Raw genomic sequence first — 16,431 nt, forward strand, 5'->3', positions numbered from 1 at the left:
TCTGAGCCCCGATGGTGATGTAGCCACAGTCGAGGTGTACAGCCTCTGTGTCATCCCCTAAACCGCCGTCCCACCCCCCGAGTTCCGTCCCGTGTCCCCTGCCGCCCGCAGCTCCCGGCCCCGGCCACGCGGACGTGCGACTGTGCCTCCTCCTTCCCGGGTGTGCAGGAGTCAGGATCCTGCAGCGGGGGCCCTCTGGGTCCAGCCCCTTGCGCTCCGGGGTGGGGCGCGGGGCGGGCGGGGGCACCGTGACCCACCGGGTGGTTGTGTGTCCACCGCTGGTCTCGTCCCGGCCCGGCCGGGGTCGCGGTCATGCCCCTTCCCCTCCTGCTCCGCAGCTTCCCCGAGGCCCTTGCATCCCGTCCGGTCCCCACGCTCCCCGTGTCCCATGGCTCTCCAGGTCCACCGGCCGAGGGAACCAGCGTCCAGCACGCTCGTCCCACAACCTCGTCCCCGCCCCCCCAAGTAAACCCAGCAGTCCCCCTGACTCCCGCCCCGCCCTCGACCCAGGAACAGCTCGTCCTCTGTCGGTCTGTCTGTCTGTGTGGACTTGCCTTTTCTGGACCTCTCGCACGAGTGAGTCCGTGGTTTTGTGGCTCTGGGTGGACACGGCCCCGTTTCCCGGATTCTTCTGGAAGGCCTGTCCTCAGGCCGCCCCGCTTCCTGGCCGGGGGCGGGGGGTGGAGGGTGAGGAGCTGCCCCTTGTCGTGTGTCTGCAGCTCCTCCACAAGCGTGTGCTGTCCTGGGGACGAGCTGGGGGGAGGCCAGGGGCGGCCGGCCCTGGAGACCGGGGTCCTGCGTCTTCTCCAGGGAGGAGTCGGCCGGGCAGGGAGCTGGTACAGCTTCCTCCTCGGAGCCGAGACACAGACCTGCTTCCCAGAACACCCAGCTCTTTGTCAGCAGGCGTGGGGTGGGGTGAGGGGGCATGCTGGCTTGGAGCCTGGGTCTGCGCGCGTGTGCATGCGTGTGCGTGTGTGTGTGTGCGTGGTCCAAACCTGCACGTGCGAGGGGTTAAAGGCAAGGTTTTCGGTTGTCATGAAACTTGTTTTTTTCATTTAAAATTATGACGAAGAATTAAGTGACAGCTTAACAGCGTGCGTACATTCACATTGTCCTGCCGTCGTCACCACCGTCTGACTCCAGAACTTCCCACCTGCCTCCTAAACTCTGTCCCCAAGAAATACGAACAGCACTGTACCCCCTGCCTCCGTGTTCTGCCTCTGGGTTTGACCGCTCCAGGCGCCTCACAGATCCTGCCGCGTTTGTCCTTTCGTGTCCGGCTTACTTGGCTCAGCAGCGTGGCTTCAGGGCCGGTCCACACCGTGGCAGGTGTCAGAACGTCCTTCCAGGCTGCGTCCATCGGCGGCTTGTTTCCCCTTTGGCTGCTGTGAGCGTGGCTGGAATGCGTTTCTGCTTGAGCTCTTGCGACCTGCTCCGCCTGCGGGAGTGCCCCCCACACGCGGCGGCCGTGGATGAGGGATGGGGCCGGGTGCCGTGTCCCTGGGCACAGCCCACTGGGGGTGGAGCCGGCGCTGATGAGAGGCAGCAGTCCTTGGAAAGGCGTGTTTCTGGTGGCGCATCCCGTGGTCGTCGCCAGACACCTTCTCTGCCAAGAAAACTTGAGCCAGGCACTCCTGGATGTGGCGAACCTCCGATCAGGTTCCACCCCGGGAGGTGGTGGAGTGGTTTTCTGGGTGAGCCACCTGCCCGCCCCTGGGCAAGTCAGTGATGAAGCCAGCGTCGAGGTGGGCTGGTGCTCCTGCGCCTGTGTGTTTTTGACACTCTGCTTCCTGAGTGGAACAGGGTGGGTAGGTGCCCTCCTGCCACTGGCCCTGGAGTGGACCAGGGTCCTGCCCCCCAGTCAGCAGGTCGGGAATCGGGGTGGGGGCCGGCCGACGGGGACGTGGGGGGGCCCTGAGGGACCAAGGAGTCTGGAAAGCAGGCAGAGACTGGGACCCGGGTGTCTGCCCTTTCCTGGAAACCGGGCTCCTTTTCTAGACTAACCAGAGTCCATTGAGTTTTGCCAGGTTCAGGAAGTCTGGCCGACCTGGCCTGGCTTCAGAATGCGGATGCCTGGTTTCTGCAAAGCCGAGTTGACTCCCAGCCCCTTTCTCTTGAGTCCTCCGTGTCCATATTGTTCAGGAGTCATTAACAGTGTTTATAAACTCAGACCCAGGAATCCCACCCTAGATTTTCCTAAGGAAATAGGACTTTTTTTTTCCCTTTTCCTTTTGGTATTATTGTACGAGCTGATTCATTGTATTCGTAACAGTGGAAAGCTGGAAAGAGACTGACCTAGTCCCGCAGGAGGAAAGGGGTTACAGGAGCCGGGTGGAATGTGAGGTAATGAGCACGTGGGGACAGTGAAGGTTCGATAGCCGAGGGCTCCAGGCTCCTGGGTGAGGAGTGAGGAGTGACGCCTGGAGCCGGCTCAGGGTTTGTGTCCGTCGCCTGTTGCTGGTAACAAACCCGCCCCACGCTGAGCGCACGCACAGCACGGTCTAACCCCTCCTGACTCTGTTCTGGTGGGCGATTCTGTCGGCCTCACTTGGTGGGGGCCTCTCGGTCCCTGCGGTCAGCCCCTCGTTCCGCGGCCCAGCCTGGGTGCCTTCACATGGAGGCTGGGGTCCGCGGATACACGCCAAGGGTGCCAGGCCTCTTGAGGTCCGGGCCGTGGAGCTCGCAGTTCCTCACCTCCGCCGTATCGGTCTCAGGCCCCAGGGCCGGCCCCGGTCCAGGGTGGTGGAGACCTAGAACTGGACTCCTGTCTTTCGACGGGAGGGGCAGGCAGCTTCCCCGTGGCAAGGGGGTGTGGACCCAGGTGGGTGAGGCTCCCGGTGCCCCGTGGTACCTCCTTCTCTGCGGTTTCCGTGATGTGATCGCAGGGGAGGAACTTCTGCGATGTCGGGGAAACGAACCTCAGCGACGGGTCACCAAGGTGAGGATGTGGGCAAGTCTTCTCTAGAGTTTCGCTGCTGCCGTGTGTATGTCGTAGGTTTAAAATAAAGGTTCTCTTCACGCCAGCCGTGGGGCGCCTGACTCGACGCTGATGGGGGTGGGCCCCCACTCTTCGGGCTTTTCGATGAACCTGCTTGTCGGGTGCAGCGCACGGGGTCCTGGACTCGGAGGAAGACAGCCCGCGGCTGCCCTCCGGCTTCGCGGTGCCCTGCCAGCTGGGCAGAGGGTGGATGGACCGCCCGGAGGGGCCTCGGCCGTTGGAGGCGTTGGTCGACCACCTCCAGGAGGCCGGCGTGGGCCCCTGAGCATGCTTGTGTGGGCGGAGGGGGCATCGCAGGCCCCTGGTGTCTGAGGACGGCGCTCTCTGGTCGGTACCCTCGGGGCTCCCTTTTCCTGGTCATCGCTGCCCTAAACACACGGTTCTTTGAACTCTGCTCACAGGGTTTTTTTTTTTCCGTGAGTTTGAAATTGTTTCAGAATTAAAAGTTAAGCAAATAACTACACGGGAAACCACACTCCGCCTCCTCGTGGGATGCTTGGCCGTCGGGAGGAAGGGCGTTCCCACGCAGCCCAGCCGGCCGCCTGCCGGGGCGGGTGTGGCCTGGACACCCAGAGCCTGCCGGACCGAGAGCCCGGCCCCGGTCCCCCCCGAACCCGCCCTGTGGAGAGAAACCGGGGCTTGCAGACCATGCCCGGGGAGCAGGGAGGCGGTCCCGGCCTGACCAGCGCTGTGGGTCCTGCTCGCGGGGAGAGCTCAGGCTGCGGACCTGCCCCTTCTGAGCAGGGGGCTTCCTCCTGCATCGCGTGGGCGCCTGCCCCACTCCTGGTGCTGTGGGCTCGCTGCACCCGGCCCCCCGGGCGCCCAGGCCTTCAGGACCCCATGGGCCCACGCTCCTGTCTGACCCTCGGGCCCTGCCAGTTCCTGGCGGGGTGGGACGCCCACCCTCATGGGCTCCCGTCAACTCGTGTTACCCAGGCTCCGGCCACCTCGACAGCGAGGCAGACTCGCTTTGGCCGCTAATACAGGACTCCTCCTCGCGCACGAGGCCCTCGTATCCCTGATCGGCTCGCCTGTGCACAAACAGAGACGCGGCGTGAAGTGACGGGATCACCCCCCAGTGGACACGGCGGGTGTCTGTCGCTCCCGGGTGCAGATGACCGCCCCCACCCCCGGGAGAGCCTGGGCACCTGTGTCTCACAGACGGGCCGTGAGGGGGCATGTCAGCTCCCCCCGAGGGTCTGGCCCCTGCCCAGGCCCCGCACTGCCTCGCGCCCTCTCGTCTTCACCCCGGTTCATTCTGGCGCCGGTGTAGACGGTGGGTCTCCTGCTTCTGCCCACACCCCCACCCAGGGCGGGTGGGCGAGGTCCTCCCGGGAGGAGTCCCAGATGTCAGGTCCAGAGCAAGGGGCCCAGGGGGTCCTGTACCCTGGGGGCGGGGAGCAGAGAACCCCTGGCAGCCATCCGTGTGCCACAGACGGAGGCCGGGTGAGGGCACCCGCGTTGCTCAGGGCGTCTCTGTTTATCAGCAGCCATTCTGGGTCTCCGCCTAGGCTTCCTCTCGTTGCGATGAATAGGGGCTGCCATTGCCTGCGGCTGCGGGCTTCTCTCTGCGGTGGGTTCTCTCCGTGTGGAGGACGGGCTCTAAGCGTGTCTTCAGCAGTTGCGGCTCCTGGGTTTAGCTGCCAGACCTGTGTCCCCTGCATTGGCAGGCGGGCTCTTAACCCCTGGACGTCCAGGGAAGCCCCACTCAGTGCTTCCTAAGGAAAGTCTCAGCTCCTTCAGGTCCTCTGGGGTCTCACTTTCAAGGTCAAGAACACTTCATTTCTTCAGACTCAGGACAGACCCCCCCCTCCCCGGGTGGTGGCAAACGTGGTCTTCCTCTTCCTGGTTGAGTTCACTGGATTTTCTGCCGTCCGCAGGTGGCCTTGTGGACGGTGGAGTCCTCTTTAGGATGACGAGTGACCCTTGTCCAGGGTCCCCCGCAACCGTCCGTCCATTCCGTGTCCTCCAGAGCAAGCTCCCCGAGGCCTGTGGTCACTCCCGTGTCCCCATTGCCTGGAGTGACTTGGGGCACAGAGTAGGTGCTCAGTTAACATTTACTGGAGGAAAGGAGATCCGCCCGCCTCGTCCTGGGTCCACGGCTCAGTGAGGCCCCAGGCAAGTTTGAGACGGGCGGTTTCCAGCCTGTGTGGGAGGCGGAAAGTCCCACCCTGGAGGGTGAAAAGGAGAAGCAGTCACGGCTCTCGGCAGACGGTGGGACGGGCCTGTGGACGGCAGTAAATCGTGTGGTTGCCGAGTGCTGTGGAAGCTGCGAGCCAGGCTTGTTCCGGCAGCGCCCGGGGGTGGGGCCCGGGGGTGGGGCAAAGGAAGGGCGAAGGGCGTGGGGAGACGTGGCCTGGGTGGAAGGGGGCCGCTCAAGCCCCCGACTGGGCCAGCAACACGCGTGTGAGCAGAACGGACAGGCCAAAGCCGGGTTGGCAGGGCCAGGACGCTGGGTTCATGAGCCCGAGCCTGGGGCAGAGGTGGGGCGGGGACCTCGGTGGGTGGGAGTTCCGCCCCCGCCCTGGTCCCCCTGGGTCTCTGGGTGGCAGGTCTGTGTCGAGCAGGGGGATGCGGATCCCCTAGCAGCAGGAGGAGGGCTCGACCCTGCGCGGGTCCTGACGTGTGCACGCGGGGGTGGGTGTGCACGTGCGAGTGAATGTGCGTGTGTCTGTGCGTGCAGCCGTCGGGGAGCGTGCAGCCCCGGGGCCGGGCTCCAGCCCACCCACACGGGCATCTCTGAGCCTCGTCTCGCAGATGAGGGCGCTGACTCCCTCCTGGCCCCTGAGATCCTGAGACAGCATGTGCCTGGCCCTGGGGGGGTTTCATCTTCGAGGGCTGGGGCCCCTGAGATCCCGAGACAGCGTGTGCCCAGCCCTGGGCGGGGGTTTCATCCTCGAGGGCTGGGGCCTCAGGAACCACCTTGTTTTCAGAGAGAAGCTGAAGGTTTCCAAGAGGAAGCCCCCATGTCCCGAGCCCCTGGAGCTGGCAAGTCAAGTTGCAAATGCGGGGTTCACGCTGGCAGATCTGCCCAGTCGAGGCCAGCTCCTGGAGAGCCTCTCGGGTCCAAAGCCACACCCTGAGCTGGACCAGTTTCAGATTCCCTGGGACTGAACTCTGAGCGGGCCGGGGGTGGGGGGCGGTGATACCTGGTGTTTGACACCAGAATTTGAGGCATAGTCCATCTGAGCAAAAGTCAGGGCTGAAGTCTCATGTCCACTCGGGAAAGAGTTCTGTGCCCCCCAAGTCCGAGAGGCCCAGGCGCCACCCACCTGGAGCTGCACGTTTGGAGCAGGAAGTGTGATGCCCATTCCCAGCCCCCGACACCCCCGCCCCTGGGGGCTGCTCCGGTCATCTCTGCGAAGAGACAGCAGACAAGCTGGGGTCCCCGTGGGCCGGCCGGCTGGCTTCCCGTCTCCCCATTCCCACCAGTGCAGTGGGGATAATAATACCCCACACACACACCCTGGGGGTGACTGGCAGGCCACGGGGGCTCCCCTGCCCGAGCGGGAAGCGTCAAGAAGCACAGGCATCTTTTCTCGTAATTATCAGATGCCTCATGTGGTCCATTCCACGAGGGCTGCCCGAGGTCCACACCACACCCCCTCCCGCCCAGCTTGCCCGGGACCCTCGGTGCGGCCCTCTGCGTCCACGCCAGGCTGCAGGCTCTGCTCTGGGGGACGGGGTGGGGGCCGCTCTCTGGGGGTTGGAGGGTGGAGGGTGGTGCTGGGAAGTGTTTTCCCCGTCTGGGGGGTTGCGGTCACATGGCTGCAGGCCTGTGGCACCTGTCAGGCCGCCGAGTCGGGGGGGACCCCGACCTGGCGATCCCGTCCCTCCGGTCAACCCTGAAAGCTGAACACACCGCCCCATCTCAGAGCCACCCACCAGGAAGGCGTGGCCCCCTCCACACCATCCCAGACCCGAGAGGGGCTTCCCCACCCACTGGGGCTCAGGGTCTCAAAAGCAGCTGAGGAACCAGGCAGGAAACAAGCTGCGAGGATCTTGTCCAAAGGCCACGGGAAGACTGGCCTCAGCTCTTGACCTGAAACTTGAAACCGTTGGCGTGGGAATTACCACCTCTGGTGATAATCCCAGTTGTCATCGCGAGCGCCAGCCTGCCCCGGCCCCACAGCTCAGTCCCAGTCTAGCTGGGCGCTGCTCCTGCTTCCGCGACCCCCTGGCCACGCCCACGACGGGCACAGCTGCCAGACCCCGACTCAGGCGGGGCGCCCACCTGCAGGCCAGCCCGGAGAGCAGGTCCCCACGGGGGTCTGGGGCATCAGTTCTGAACACCTTCGGGGAAAGGCGAGTCCTCCAGAGAGACGTAGCTCGTGGACACGGGCAGCGGGGACCCTCCAAGCCACAGGAGACCCTGGGCCCACCAGGAGGAGGCCCTTCTTGCAGGAATCAGGAGGACACGGCAACCAGAAGTGCCCCCGGGGGTGGCCCGACCCCAGCACTGGGCCTAGGATGTCTTTTAGAAACACCCCACGTGGTGGAATCCTGGCCCGGCTCACCCGGATCATGCATGCCGCAGGCTTGCAGTTCCCAGGGTCCTGTTTTAAAGCCACGGGATCTGGGATCAGACTTGCCAGACAGGCCTGGAGACGACAAGCCCGATTCCTGGGCCTCAGATCGCTGACCCTGAGGATTCTGTCCCTCCTGACTGGGCACCGCCAACCCCCTGCCAGGAGTGGCGGGGGAGACCACTCGGGTCGCCCGCCCACACAGCGGCCTGGCACACGCCTCAGGCCTCCATGTCTCAGGCCTTTTCCAGCCACTTTCTCCAGGAAGGAACCCGACCACGTCCCCCAGCGCCCTGCCAGCAAAAAGACCCTTCCCACGTTACACGCCTTCTAAAGCGTCTCTGAGGCCCAGAGTCAGCCCCAGCCGTCTGTGAGTCTCCCCTCACTCCAGCCCGAGACGCACCTGCTCCTGGCTGGGACCGGGGCACTTCCCCCAGGGCGGTCCAACGGGGGAGCGGCCCGATCTGAGCAGCTGGACTCGGGCCAGCAGGGCCCCCCCCGGCCTCCCCAGAGAGGCCGTGAGTGCAGTGCAGACGGGCAGCCCCTGGCCTGCTGGCTACCCGGCCACGGTGTGTCCTGGGGAGGAGACGGCCCAGCCCTGAGCCGCGTGGAGCCGGACAACGGCTCGAGGATCTCGTGTGATGGGACCAGCCTTTCTCTGGGGGGGCGGGTTAGAACCTGGCCGGCCCCTGGGCTGGCTGGCGTCCAGCAATGTGTCCCAGGAGACGCCTCAGGGCCGGGGGACATGCCAGCCCCGCGCCCCTGCCTCCTTCGGTCCTGGGGAGTCAGCTCCCGCAGGAGCACCCCTCAGCCTTGACGGGGGAGGCTCTGTGAGATGCCCCTCCCTGAAAAATCTGACACCCCACCCCCAACCTGACAGGAGACCCTCCCCTGGGTTTTCTCCCACCCCCTGCGCCTGAGAGCTCCCTGGCCTTCCTCCTGCTCCCAGCCTGCATCGAGATGCCAGACCCGCATCCGAGTCCTGTCCCCGCTCCGGCCACTGACGGGCGGGACACGGGGGCCTCTTGTGCAGGCACCATCGCACCCCCCAACCCAGGCCGGATCAGAAGAAACACGCCACACCCACACGCGTGAGCCCTGGCCCGTGGGGGCGCCTGGACGCTCGAGGTGACGGGCTGGGTACCAGTGCCACCCGGGCACAGACCTCCCACGTCCCTGCGGCGCTGCGTCTCCCTGGCCTGGCGTCTCCCCTCGAGGCCGGGGCAGGCCGGGACCCATCAGGTGGGCCCGCTGACCAGCCCGAGGGTCACAGAGCCGACGGGCAGCCCCCAGCCGGGTCAGGCTCCGTCTGCCCCGAGGCCCCAGCCTCTCCGGCGGCAGGATGGCACCTGAGTGGCACCTGAGCAGCTAGCTTGGGGCAGAAGTCAATGTGCCAGGTCCCGCCACCGCCCAGCTGGGTGGCCTGGGCCATTGATTGTGTCTCGCTGGGCCCCAGGCTTCTCATCGCTGGAAAGAGGACTCAGCCAGTCCGCTGGCCACAAGTCCTGAGGAGGAGGTGCCGGGCCCTATGCTTGGCAAAGCGGCACTCGGAAGGCGCCTTCCCTGGGCCCTTGGGGCTGGGCCTGCGGGACGCCGTCCTGGGCTGAGCCCTGGGTCCCCCAGCTCCCAGCTGCTAGAGAGCGACAGGAAACTAGGGGGTCACGTCACGCTGAGGTCTGGGCCAGTGGGTGGCGAGCAGGTCCCTGGAGAGGAGGCTGAAGGAGACAGGAGGGCGGTGTGCAGGGGACAGACGGCCTTTGGACTGGCTGAGGGCGCGCTGGGGGGACCGGGAAGACCCCAAAGACCTCCTCTCCTGGGACTACCCCCCACCAGCCCCCTCCTCCTGCCCTCTAGCCTGGTGTCCGGCTGCCCCTCTCAACCCGGGGCAGAAACGTGTGCGCGGGCGTAGGCGGGGGCGTAACTCGCAAGCCCGCATGCTCCGCGAGCCCAGCTGGACGGGGTGGGTGGCTGCGCTGTCCAGGGGGGGACGTGGGCAGGGCGGGGTGGGGCGGGGCGAGCACAGTCGGCCTAGCCCCCAGGACAGACCCCCCCGCACACACACCCCTCCACACCCGGCTCCCATCCAGCCCGCATCCTTCTGCGGACGGGAGCGGGTATCGAGTCAGATGCAGAGCCCCTCCTCCATGAGGCACCTGCCACGAGCCGGCTGTTACGGCCGTAACCGTGGGTCCCGGCCCAGCCCTACAGATTGCTCGAGTCACTCCCAGCTGACAAACGAGAGAACCCCCGCAGAGGGGAACGGTCAGCGCCTGATGCCCTCTGCTGCCCCGTCCGATGGTCCCAGGCCCTGTGCCCCACCCACCCACGGCCCCCACCGCGCAGAGGCAGGAGCCCCGTGCCACTGAGGACTGCCGTGTGCCCGGCCAGTTGGGGCAGGTGGCCCTGGTATCCGGGGAAGGGCCCTGGTATCCGGGGAAGGGCGCAGGGCACGTTCCTGCCGGATTCCTGCTGTGCGGGGTGGCTGACAGCTGGCCGCGGGGCTCCCCAGCAACCGGGAAGGCAGGTCTGGCATGCGGGACAGCTTCTAGGATTCTCCAGCCTCAGGAATCCGTGTGTTGGCAAAGATCTCCACGCCCGGCGAGCCCAAAGCCTTCCACTGCCCCCCACCGCGGAAACACGGCCAGGAATTTAATGTGCAGCTGTGGCCGCCCCGCTGGGACGGCAGAATCCACGGGGGGCCTGTGATGGGGCAGAGACGAGGCTGAGCAGGGGGCATGGCCCAGGGTGGCAGAAAGGTGCTCCCTGGCTTTGCGAGCCGGACACCGTTCAAGTTGTTGGGGACCTGGGGCTCCCCGAGGGCCGGCTCGCAGCGGTCAGCTGGGCCAGGCTTGCGGGCTCCCGCAGGAGGAGCCACTGGAGAGTTGGGGCGGTGGAGTCACCAGCACCCTCGGAAGGTGTGTGGGGGCAGCAGGCAATGCCAGGAGCATCTTCACACATGGGAGATTCCGGGCAGGGGTGTGAACGCCCGCCGCCCTTCCCCACTTGCCATGGCCGCGCTTTCTGGACAGAGCGCATGCAGGGGGCTCGTCCAGGGGTCCAGAAGGCAGACAGGCCCGGAGGGCAGGGTAGGGACCTCACGATCTCAGGGACATTCTGGCAGTGACTTCTTTGGTGAGGTTGGGGTGGGGGTGTCTTTGTTTTTTAAACTTTCTCTTAGAGTATCAGCTTCACTGCACTTTGAGAAGAAGATCTGGAGGTTCCCCATATGCCCCCACACAGGCACAGCTGCCCCCCACCCTCTGTCACATCGGCACCTTCCCCACCCGAGGGACACATTTGTTACCATCGATGGACAGAGTCTGGTTTCCTCAACGGGACCTGCTGGGACCCTCCCCACCCCACCCCACTCCCGGGGCTGACAAGGCCACCCAGGGGCTGACCTGATCTGCAAGGGTCTCCGCCCAGCACTTGGACCCTGTGAGATGGTCCCGCCTCCGCAGAGAGCCTTCAGTTCAAGAAGTGTCCAGGGCCTCCCTGGTGGCGCAGCGGTTAAGGATCCACCTGCTGATGCAGGAGACGGGTTTGATCCCTGATCAGGATGATCCCACAGGCCCCGGGGCCGCTAAGCCCGGGAACCACAACCGTGGCGCGCGCCTGCCGCAGCTGCTGAAGCCTGCGTGTGCTAGAGCCCCTGCTCTGCATCAGGGGAAGCCACCGCAATTAGAAGCCCATGCCCAGCGACTAGAGAGTAGTCCCTGCTCGCTGCAACCAAGAGAAAGCCTGTGTGCAGCAGTGAAGACCCAGTGCAGCCAAAAATAAAATCATTTAAAAAATAAAAACCATCCCAGAGACCAAACCTGCAATATACTCAGGACCTTGGATGTTCTCAAAGGGCTCCATGCTCCTGGGTTTTGACCAGCCAGCCATCTGGGAGCGTCTCGGGAGACAGAGACGCTGAATCAAAAGGGGGAGAGGTGTTCTTCTTGGCGGGGGGGGGGGTGGGGCACTATGAGGCCAACGCTGATGACGAGGCAGCTGAAAACCCGGCACTGAATATGCACTTGAAAGTGGCTTCTCCTTGGCAGAGCCTCCCTGGATGGGAGTGTGTCCCGCTCCCCTGACAGCTCGTCCGTGTTTAACCAAGCTCACAGTCAAGATGTCCTTCCTTCTGGCCCTTGGGCAGCTCAGATGCTTGCTCGCGCCCCGTCCTCTCTGCGAGGCTGGACCCTAGGGCTCCCTCCCCGCCTCCGCCTGAAGACGGGGCCCGTTGCTTTGCGGGGCGGGCGCGCAGTAGGTGCAGCGAGTGGTGGACGCCGGCAGTGAGAGGCACCTTCCGTCCAAGTCTGCACGCGTGCGGTCCAAAGCCGCGTCTCCGGTGCTTTCTGCCAGGCCCTGCTCTCTGCCCCTTCAGGCGCTCAGCGCGTTCAGGCAGCCCCAGGTCCGCGTGGTTTTTGGCTTCGAGGGGACTTTTCCAAGCTCAAGGTGAAGGTGTGTGCACAGCAGGCCGCTCCTCGCTCAGAATGTCCTGGCGCTGAAGCACGTACAGGGCCGCCTCCGGTCGGCACCCCCGGCCCTGCGCCTGGTCTGACGTCACTTCCTCCCAGACCTGGGTCTCCGGACTCGCTCTTTCTGGCCCCTTTCCAGTGGAAATGAGGGGGCTGGCATTTTCATGGTAAACCTAACTCAGATAAAACTGTCTCTCTGTACGTAGAGCCATTATTTTGGGGCCTCTCCACCTCTGCTTTTTATCCTAAGCGGGGTTTGAGAGGGGTGGTCAGCTACCTTGTGTCTGCAAAGACCCAGCTGTTAAACGTTTTCAGCTCTGCAAGCCAGGTGGTGTCTGTTGCAGCCACTCAGCCTCACCATCCCAGATTGAAAGCAGCTGTCTGTCTTGCAGAGCGTGCCATGTTCCAATAAAACTTTATTTTCAAAAAAGCAAGCCGTGGGCCGGATCAAGCTGTAGCTTGCTGAGCCTGGCCCCAGTAACCAGGAGAGGCCACCACCTTCCTGTCCTCAGTTGCATAACCTGGCTGTTCCTTGCCATCACCACAGACTGAGGAATTTGTCACACAGCTTGGGCAACTCTTCATCTCTGCCACGAACCCGGCGACACAGGCGACACGCCATAAGACAAAGAGATGGTGTCAGCTGCCTTCACGAGCAACACACTCTTAATAGAAGAATGACTTTGGGTCCTGTGGGAAGACTGTTTTCTAAAGGGAAAATTCACGTCAGTCGTGGCAGCAGAAAGCCCGATCCAGGATCTTGATTCATACGTAAGAAGAGATTGTGCTGGAAAACAGCCCACAGGACACTTGAAGGAACTGAGTCATGGGGCCTGAGGAGGAGGTTTGCAGGGTTTCTCAGGAGATGCCGCTCCCTGCCCCGCCCGGGGAGGGGCCCCCCGCTGCAGCGGGGCCTCCGGGTCCCAAAGGAGGAGAGCAGGATGTGGGCCAGGGAGCCTGCCAGCCTGGGTGGAGGCTCTGTTTGTGTTGGTTTTGCTTGCCTGTTTCCAAAGGGAAGGGCAGCAGCCGTCAAAACTGGAGCGGCGTGAACTAAGACCATGGGGGGAGACCGTGAAGGCCCGAGGAGGGTGTGAGGCCCTGGGGTGCACCAGCCGAACCCATGGGCCCCCAAGCTTCCTGATGGCAGAGCCCGGAAAGGTGGACGTGCCTTGGATGCCCGCTGCTGTCCAGAGGGGCAGCTGGGGTGCAGGATGACGGGGCGGCCGGCAGTCACACGCCCTGGACTCCTTGAGACCAGGGTTCTCCCCCCACCCTCCGATTGGCTGGAGCAGGCGACTGTAGAGGCTAAAACTGAGCACCAGGCCCTGGGTCACCCTGGCCTCCCCGCAGACCCCCTGGGATGGCCCCCAAGTGAAAGCCCTGATCATCCCCCAGCATAGACGGGGCGGGGAGGTGCTCAGACCACGCCCTCTGAGTCCTGGCACGAGACCTGGGAGCTGGGGCCCTGGAGTCTGACCTTGGACCCGGCGGTCTTGGCTTTGGCCACACCCTTGCCCTGCCCCTGGCCGGCCGGCCGGCTGCCGGCCTGGTCAGTGAGTGGACCCCACTCGCGGCAGAGGACGGTGCACAGAGAAGAAGCCCCCAAGTAACACACGTGCGTTGCTCTGGGCTCCCAGGCTGCCTTTGGTCCAGGCCCCTCACGGTCGCGTCCCTCTGGGTGGACGTGGAGGGCGGGGGCCCGAGACTCAGGGAAGGCACAGCCCCAAACTGCTTTCCCTCACTGCTTCACACGCGTCTCAGGGGAGCTGACCTCGGGCCCGCAGCAGGCAGCCGGGGGCACACCCTCCCCGTGGTGGCATTCGGGCTGGCACCACCTGATGCCCGGTCTCCGAGGCTGTCCTCACGCCCAGAGGACTAGCGAGGGCTGGGCGCCGGCCCCCCGCCCTGGGCTCATCGGGCTGCTCTGGTGGGAGAGGCCCTTCCGCCCTGATGAGCAAAAGGGCCCTCACTGGGCGGAGGCAGCGCCGCGGCAGGTGGGCAGGTGGGCCCCCTCGCAGCCCCTGTCCTCCCCGCCGCCCACACGGTGGCTCAGACTCAGGGCCGCCCGAGCCTCCTGCAGCTGGATGTGAAGCTGAGCCCGGGAAGAGCAGTGTCCACCCCGTGGGCTGCCGGCTGCCGGCAGACTCTCCCAAGAGCCCTGTGGACAGGCAGCCAGGTCAGCAGGGCCGATGCCCCCTGGGAGGCAGCCCTCCGAGTGGGAACGCCCTGGGGATACGGGGGGGGGGGGGGGGCGGTGCCCAGGGACCCACACCCACGCGTCTCCTTGTTGTGGAGTCTGTGCCGGAGCGGCCCATGCAGGCCACAGCCTTCCTCTGGACCACGTGGGCAGGAGAGAGAAACCAGCCTTCCGGGCCGGCGGCCGAGATGAGGGCACCCGGGCACTCGCTCTGGGCAATGTGGGGCCGGGTGCCAGGGCCTCTGCCCGTGGGAAAGGCAGGGCCAGGCCCCGCTCTGGGGCCGGGGAGGAAGAGAAGGCGAGCGCTGGGTGGCTGCTGCAGGAGAGGGTCCGGTGGGGCCCGCAGACCCAGCGGGGTCTCCCGGCAGGGCCGCGGCTCCTGGCCGGGCGCCCAGGCCACCGAGGGGGGCCCTGCCGATCGGTGATGCCCCCCCGACCCTGTCCTGCAGTGCCGTCCTCTGCCGCGTCCCCGGGGGCCTCCGCTGGTGGGTTCCCCATGGCCAGGTCTGAGACGCTGGCGGTGGGGATGCGCTGTTCTCTCGGCCTTTCCTACTGTGTCTGAGCCAGTTCCCGCCGTGTGTCTGTGTCGCTTCTGCCTGAAGCCGGGCGCTGTACCTGCTCCCCCGGAGTGTCCATTACAAGCCTCTGCCAGCCGCAGTCCAGCTCCTCACCCAGACGTGCCGCCAGCGTCACCTGCCCCCCGGGCCCACCCTTGTGACCTCGGCTGCCCCAGCAGAACTGCTGCCCCCTGCCGTGTTCCCGCATGTCACCCTCCCCGAGCGTGGGGCCCCCTGAGACTCCGTCCCCTCCTTCTGTGGGGCCGTCCCTGATGGTTCCTCTCCCACCCTGCCCTCGCCCCCGGAAAACCCTCTGGTCTCCTCGGGCAGCCCTTTCTCCTGAGGCGCCTCTTCCAGGCCACAGGCCGTGTCTGGTCAGCCTCCTGTGGGTGCCCAAACAAAACGACCGCAGGCTGTGGCTCAGGCGGCAGATGTGAATCCTCTCCAGTTCTGGAACGGAGGCGGGGCGGGGTGAGGCCCTCCGGAGGCCCGGAGAAAGCCCCTCCTCTCCGCGTCCCACTCCGGGTGGCCTTGCGCACCCCTTGGCTTGTGGCCTCACCCTCCCAGCCTCAGCCCCACCTTCTCTTGGCCTCCTGCTCCTCTGTCCTTCCCAGGGGACCCGGCACCTGTCCCTTCACCCCGTGGTTACTTCCTGGGGGAGACCTCCTCCTCTGCTGCCCGCCTGGGGGTCCGGCCACCCTTGTTGGTGGGCTTGCCTCACGGTTCCTGGGGCTCTGCGGCCCTCGGGGCCAGGGCTGGGTTCCCTGCCATCCCGTGTCCGGCACTGCTGGCCCGAGGGAGGGGGTGCTCAGTAAATGTTAGTTTGATTGTCTGGAGCCGATTGCGCCGGGTCACGGAGTCAGGCTGTGCAGAGTCCGGGTCATGGCCCGGCTGAGGGCTGCGGCTCCTCCCAGCTGGTCCTGCAGCCTCCGTCTGGGCCCAAAGCATCAGTGACCTTCCCCTCCCCCACCCGCTCCCAGGGGATCCGGGAGCCAAAGGCACAGTGGGTGGGTCCTTGGAGACAGGGGAAAGTCCTCCGATGACATCGTGGGTGCTGGTCAGGTCTGCTCGCCCTGGGTGCACGCGGGCTTTGGTGCTGGAAGGCCAGCCAAGTGGACCTGGTAATTTGGTCTCCACCCAGCTGGGTGGGATGGGCTGTTGTGTCTGTCGATGGGGCCTCGCCCCCAAGAGCTCAGCCTGGCTCAGGGCACCCGGGGCTGCCTGGAGGGTGGGGCAAGCTCAGGCCCCTCCCGACTGTGTTTTCTGGCCTGGGGGTGGTTGTCAGCCAGCCTCGGGGCCTTCTGTGCCCGACCGGACTTGCCAGGCTGGCCTGGGGGTGTCACAGTCCGGGTGGCCGCCTGAGGACTGGCAGGCCTGGCTCCTGGGATGCCCGCTGCCCCTCCATCCTCCCACAGAACCCCGCGGGCTGCGGGGGCCGACTGGATGGGGGCCATCTCTCTGGAAAAGGATGTTGACCCGAATGGTGTGGTTGCAGGAAGGGACAGCTGCCAGCCTGCCGGTGGAAGAAGGCAAAACAGAGGAACCACCCAGCCGCGTCAGAACGCGTGGCCCCGGCTCTCTGCCCGCGGCGGCCGGGGGTCCCAGTGCCAGGCCGTCCTGACGTCTGTCCGGAACGACGCTCCAGCTCGTCAGGAAACAGCTGGATAATGTTCCCAAGTTCCCGGGT

At 65.4% G+C, this 16,431-nt stretch overlaps 1 protein-coding gene across 2 annotated transcripts in view; it reads left to right on the forward strand.

Annotated features, from left to right (window-relative positions):
* The window catches only part of BCR (BCR activator of RhoGEF and GTPase), an 86,018-nt gene that overhangs the window by 13,385 nt on the left and 56,202 nt on the right, over nucleotides 1-16,431 (forward strand). Inside the window, exon 1 of one of the 2 annotated variants that reach the window (XM_043434371.1) lies at nucleotides 13,926-14,166. The exons of the other annotated variant lie outside the window; for it this stretch is intronic. Coding sequence (XP_043290306.1) covers nucleotides 13,941-14,166 — 226 coding nt within the window. The 5' untranslated portion in view covers nucleotides 13,926-13,940. Of the gene's footprint in view, nucleotides 1-13,925; nucleotides 14,167-16,431 lie in introns of those variants that run through there. 2 annotated transcript variants of the gene reach the window in all.

The sequence above is a fragment of the Cervus canadensis genome, chromosome 1 (assembly GCF_019320065.1).
Source record: "Cervus canadensis isolate Bull #8, Minnesota chromosome 1, ASM1932006v1, whole genome shotgun sequence".
Taxonomy (NCBI): Eukaryota; Metazoa; Chordata; class Mammalia; order Artiodactyla; family Cervidae; genus Cervus; species Cervus canadensis.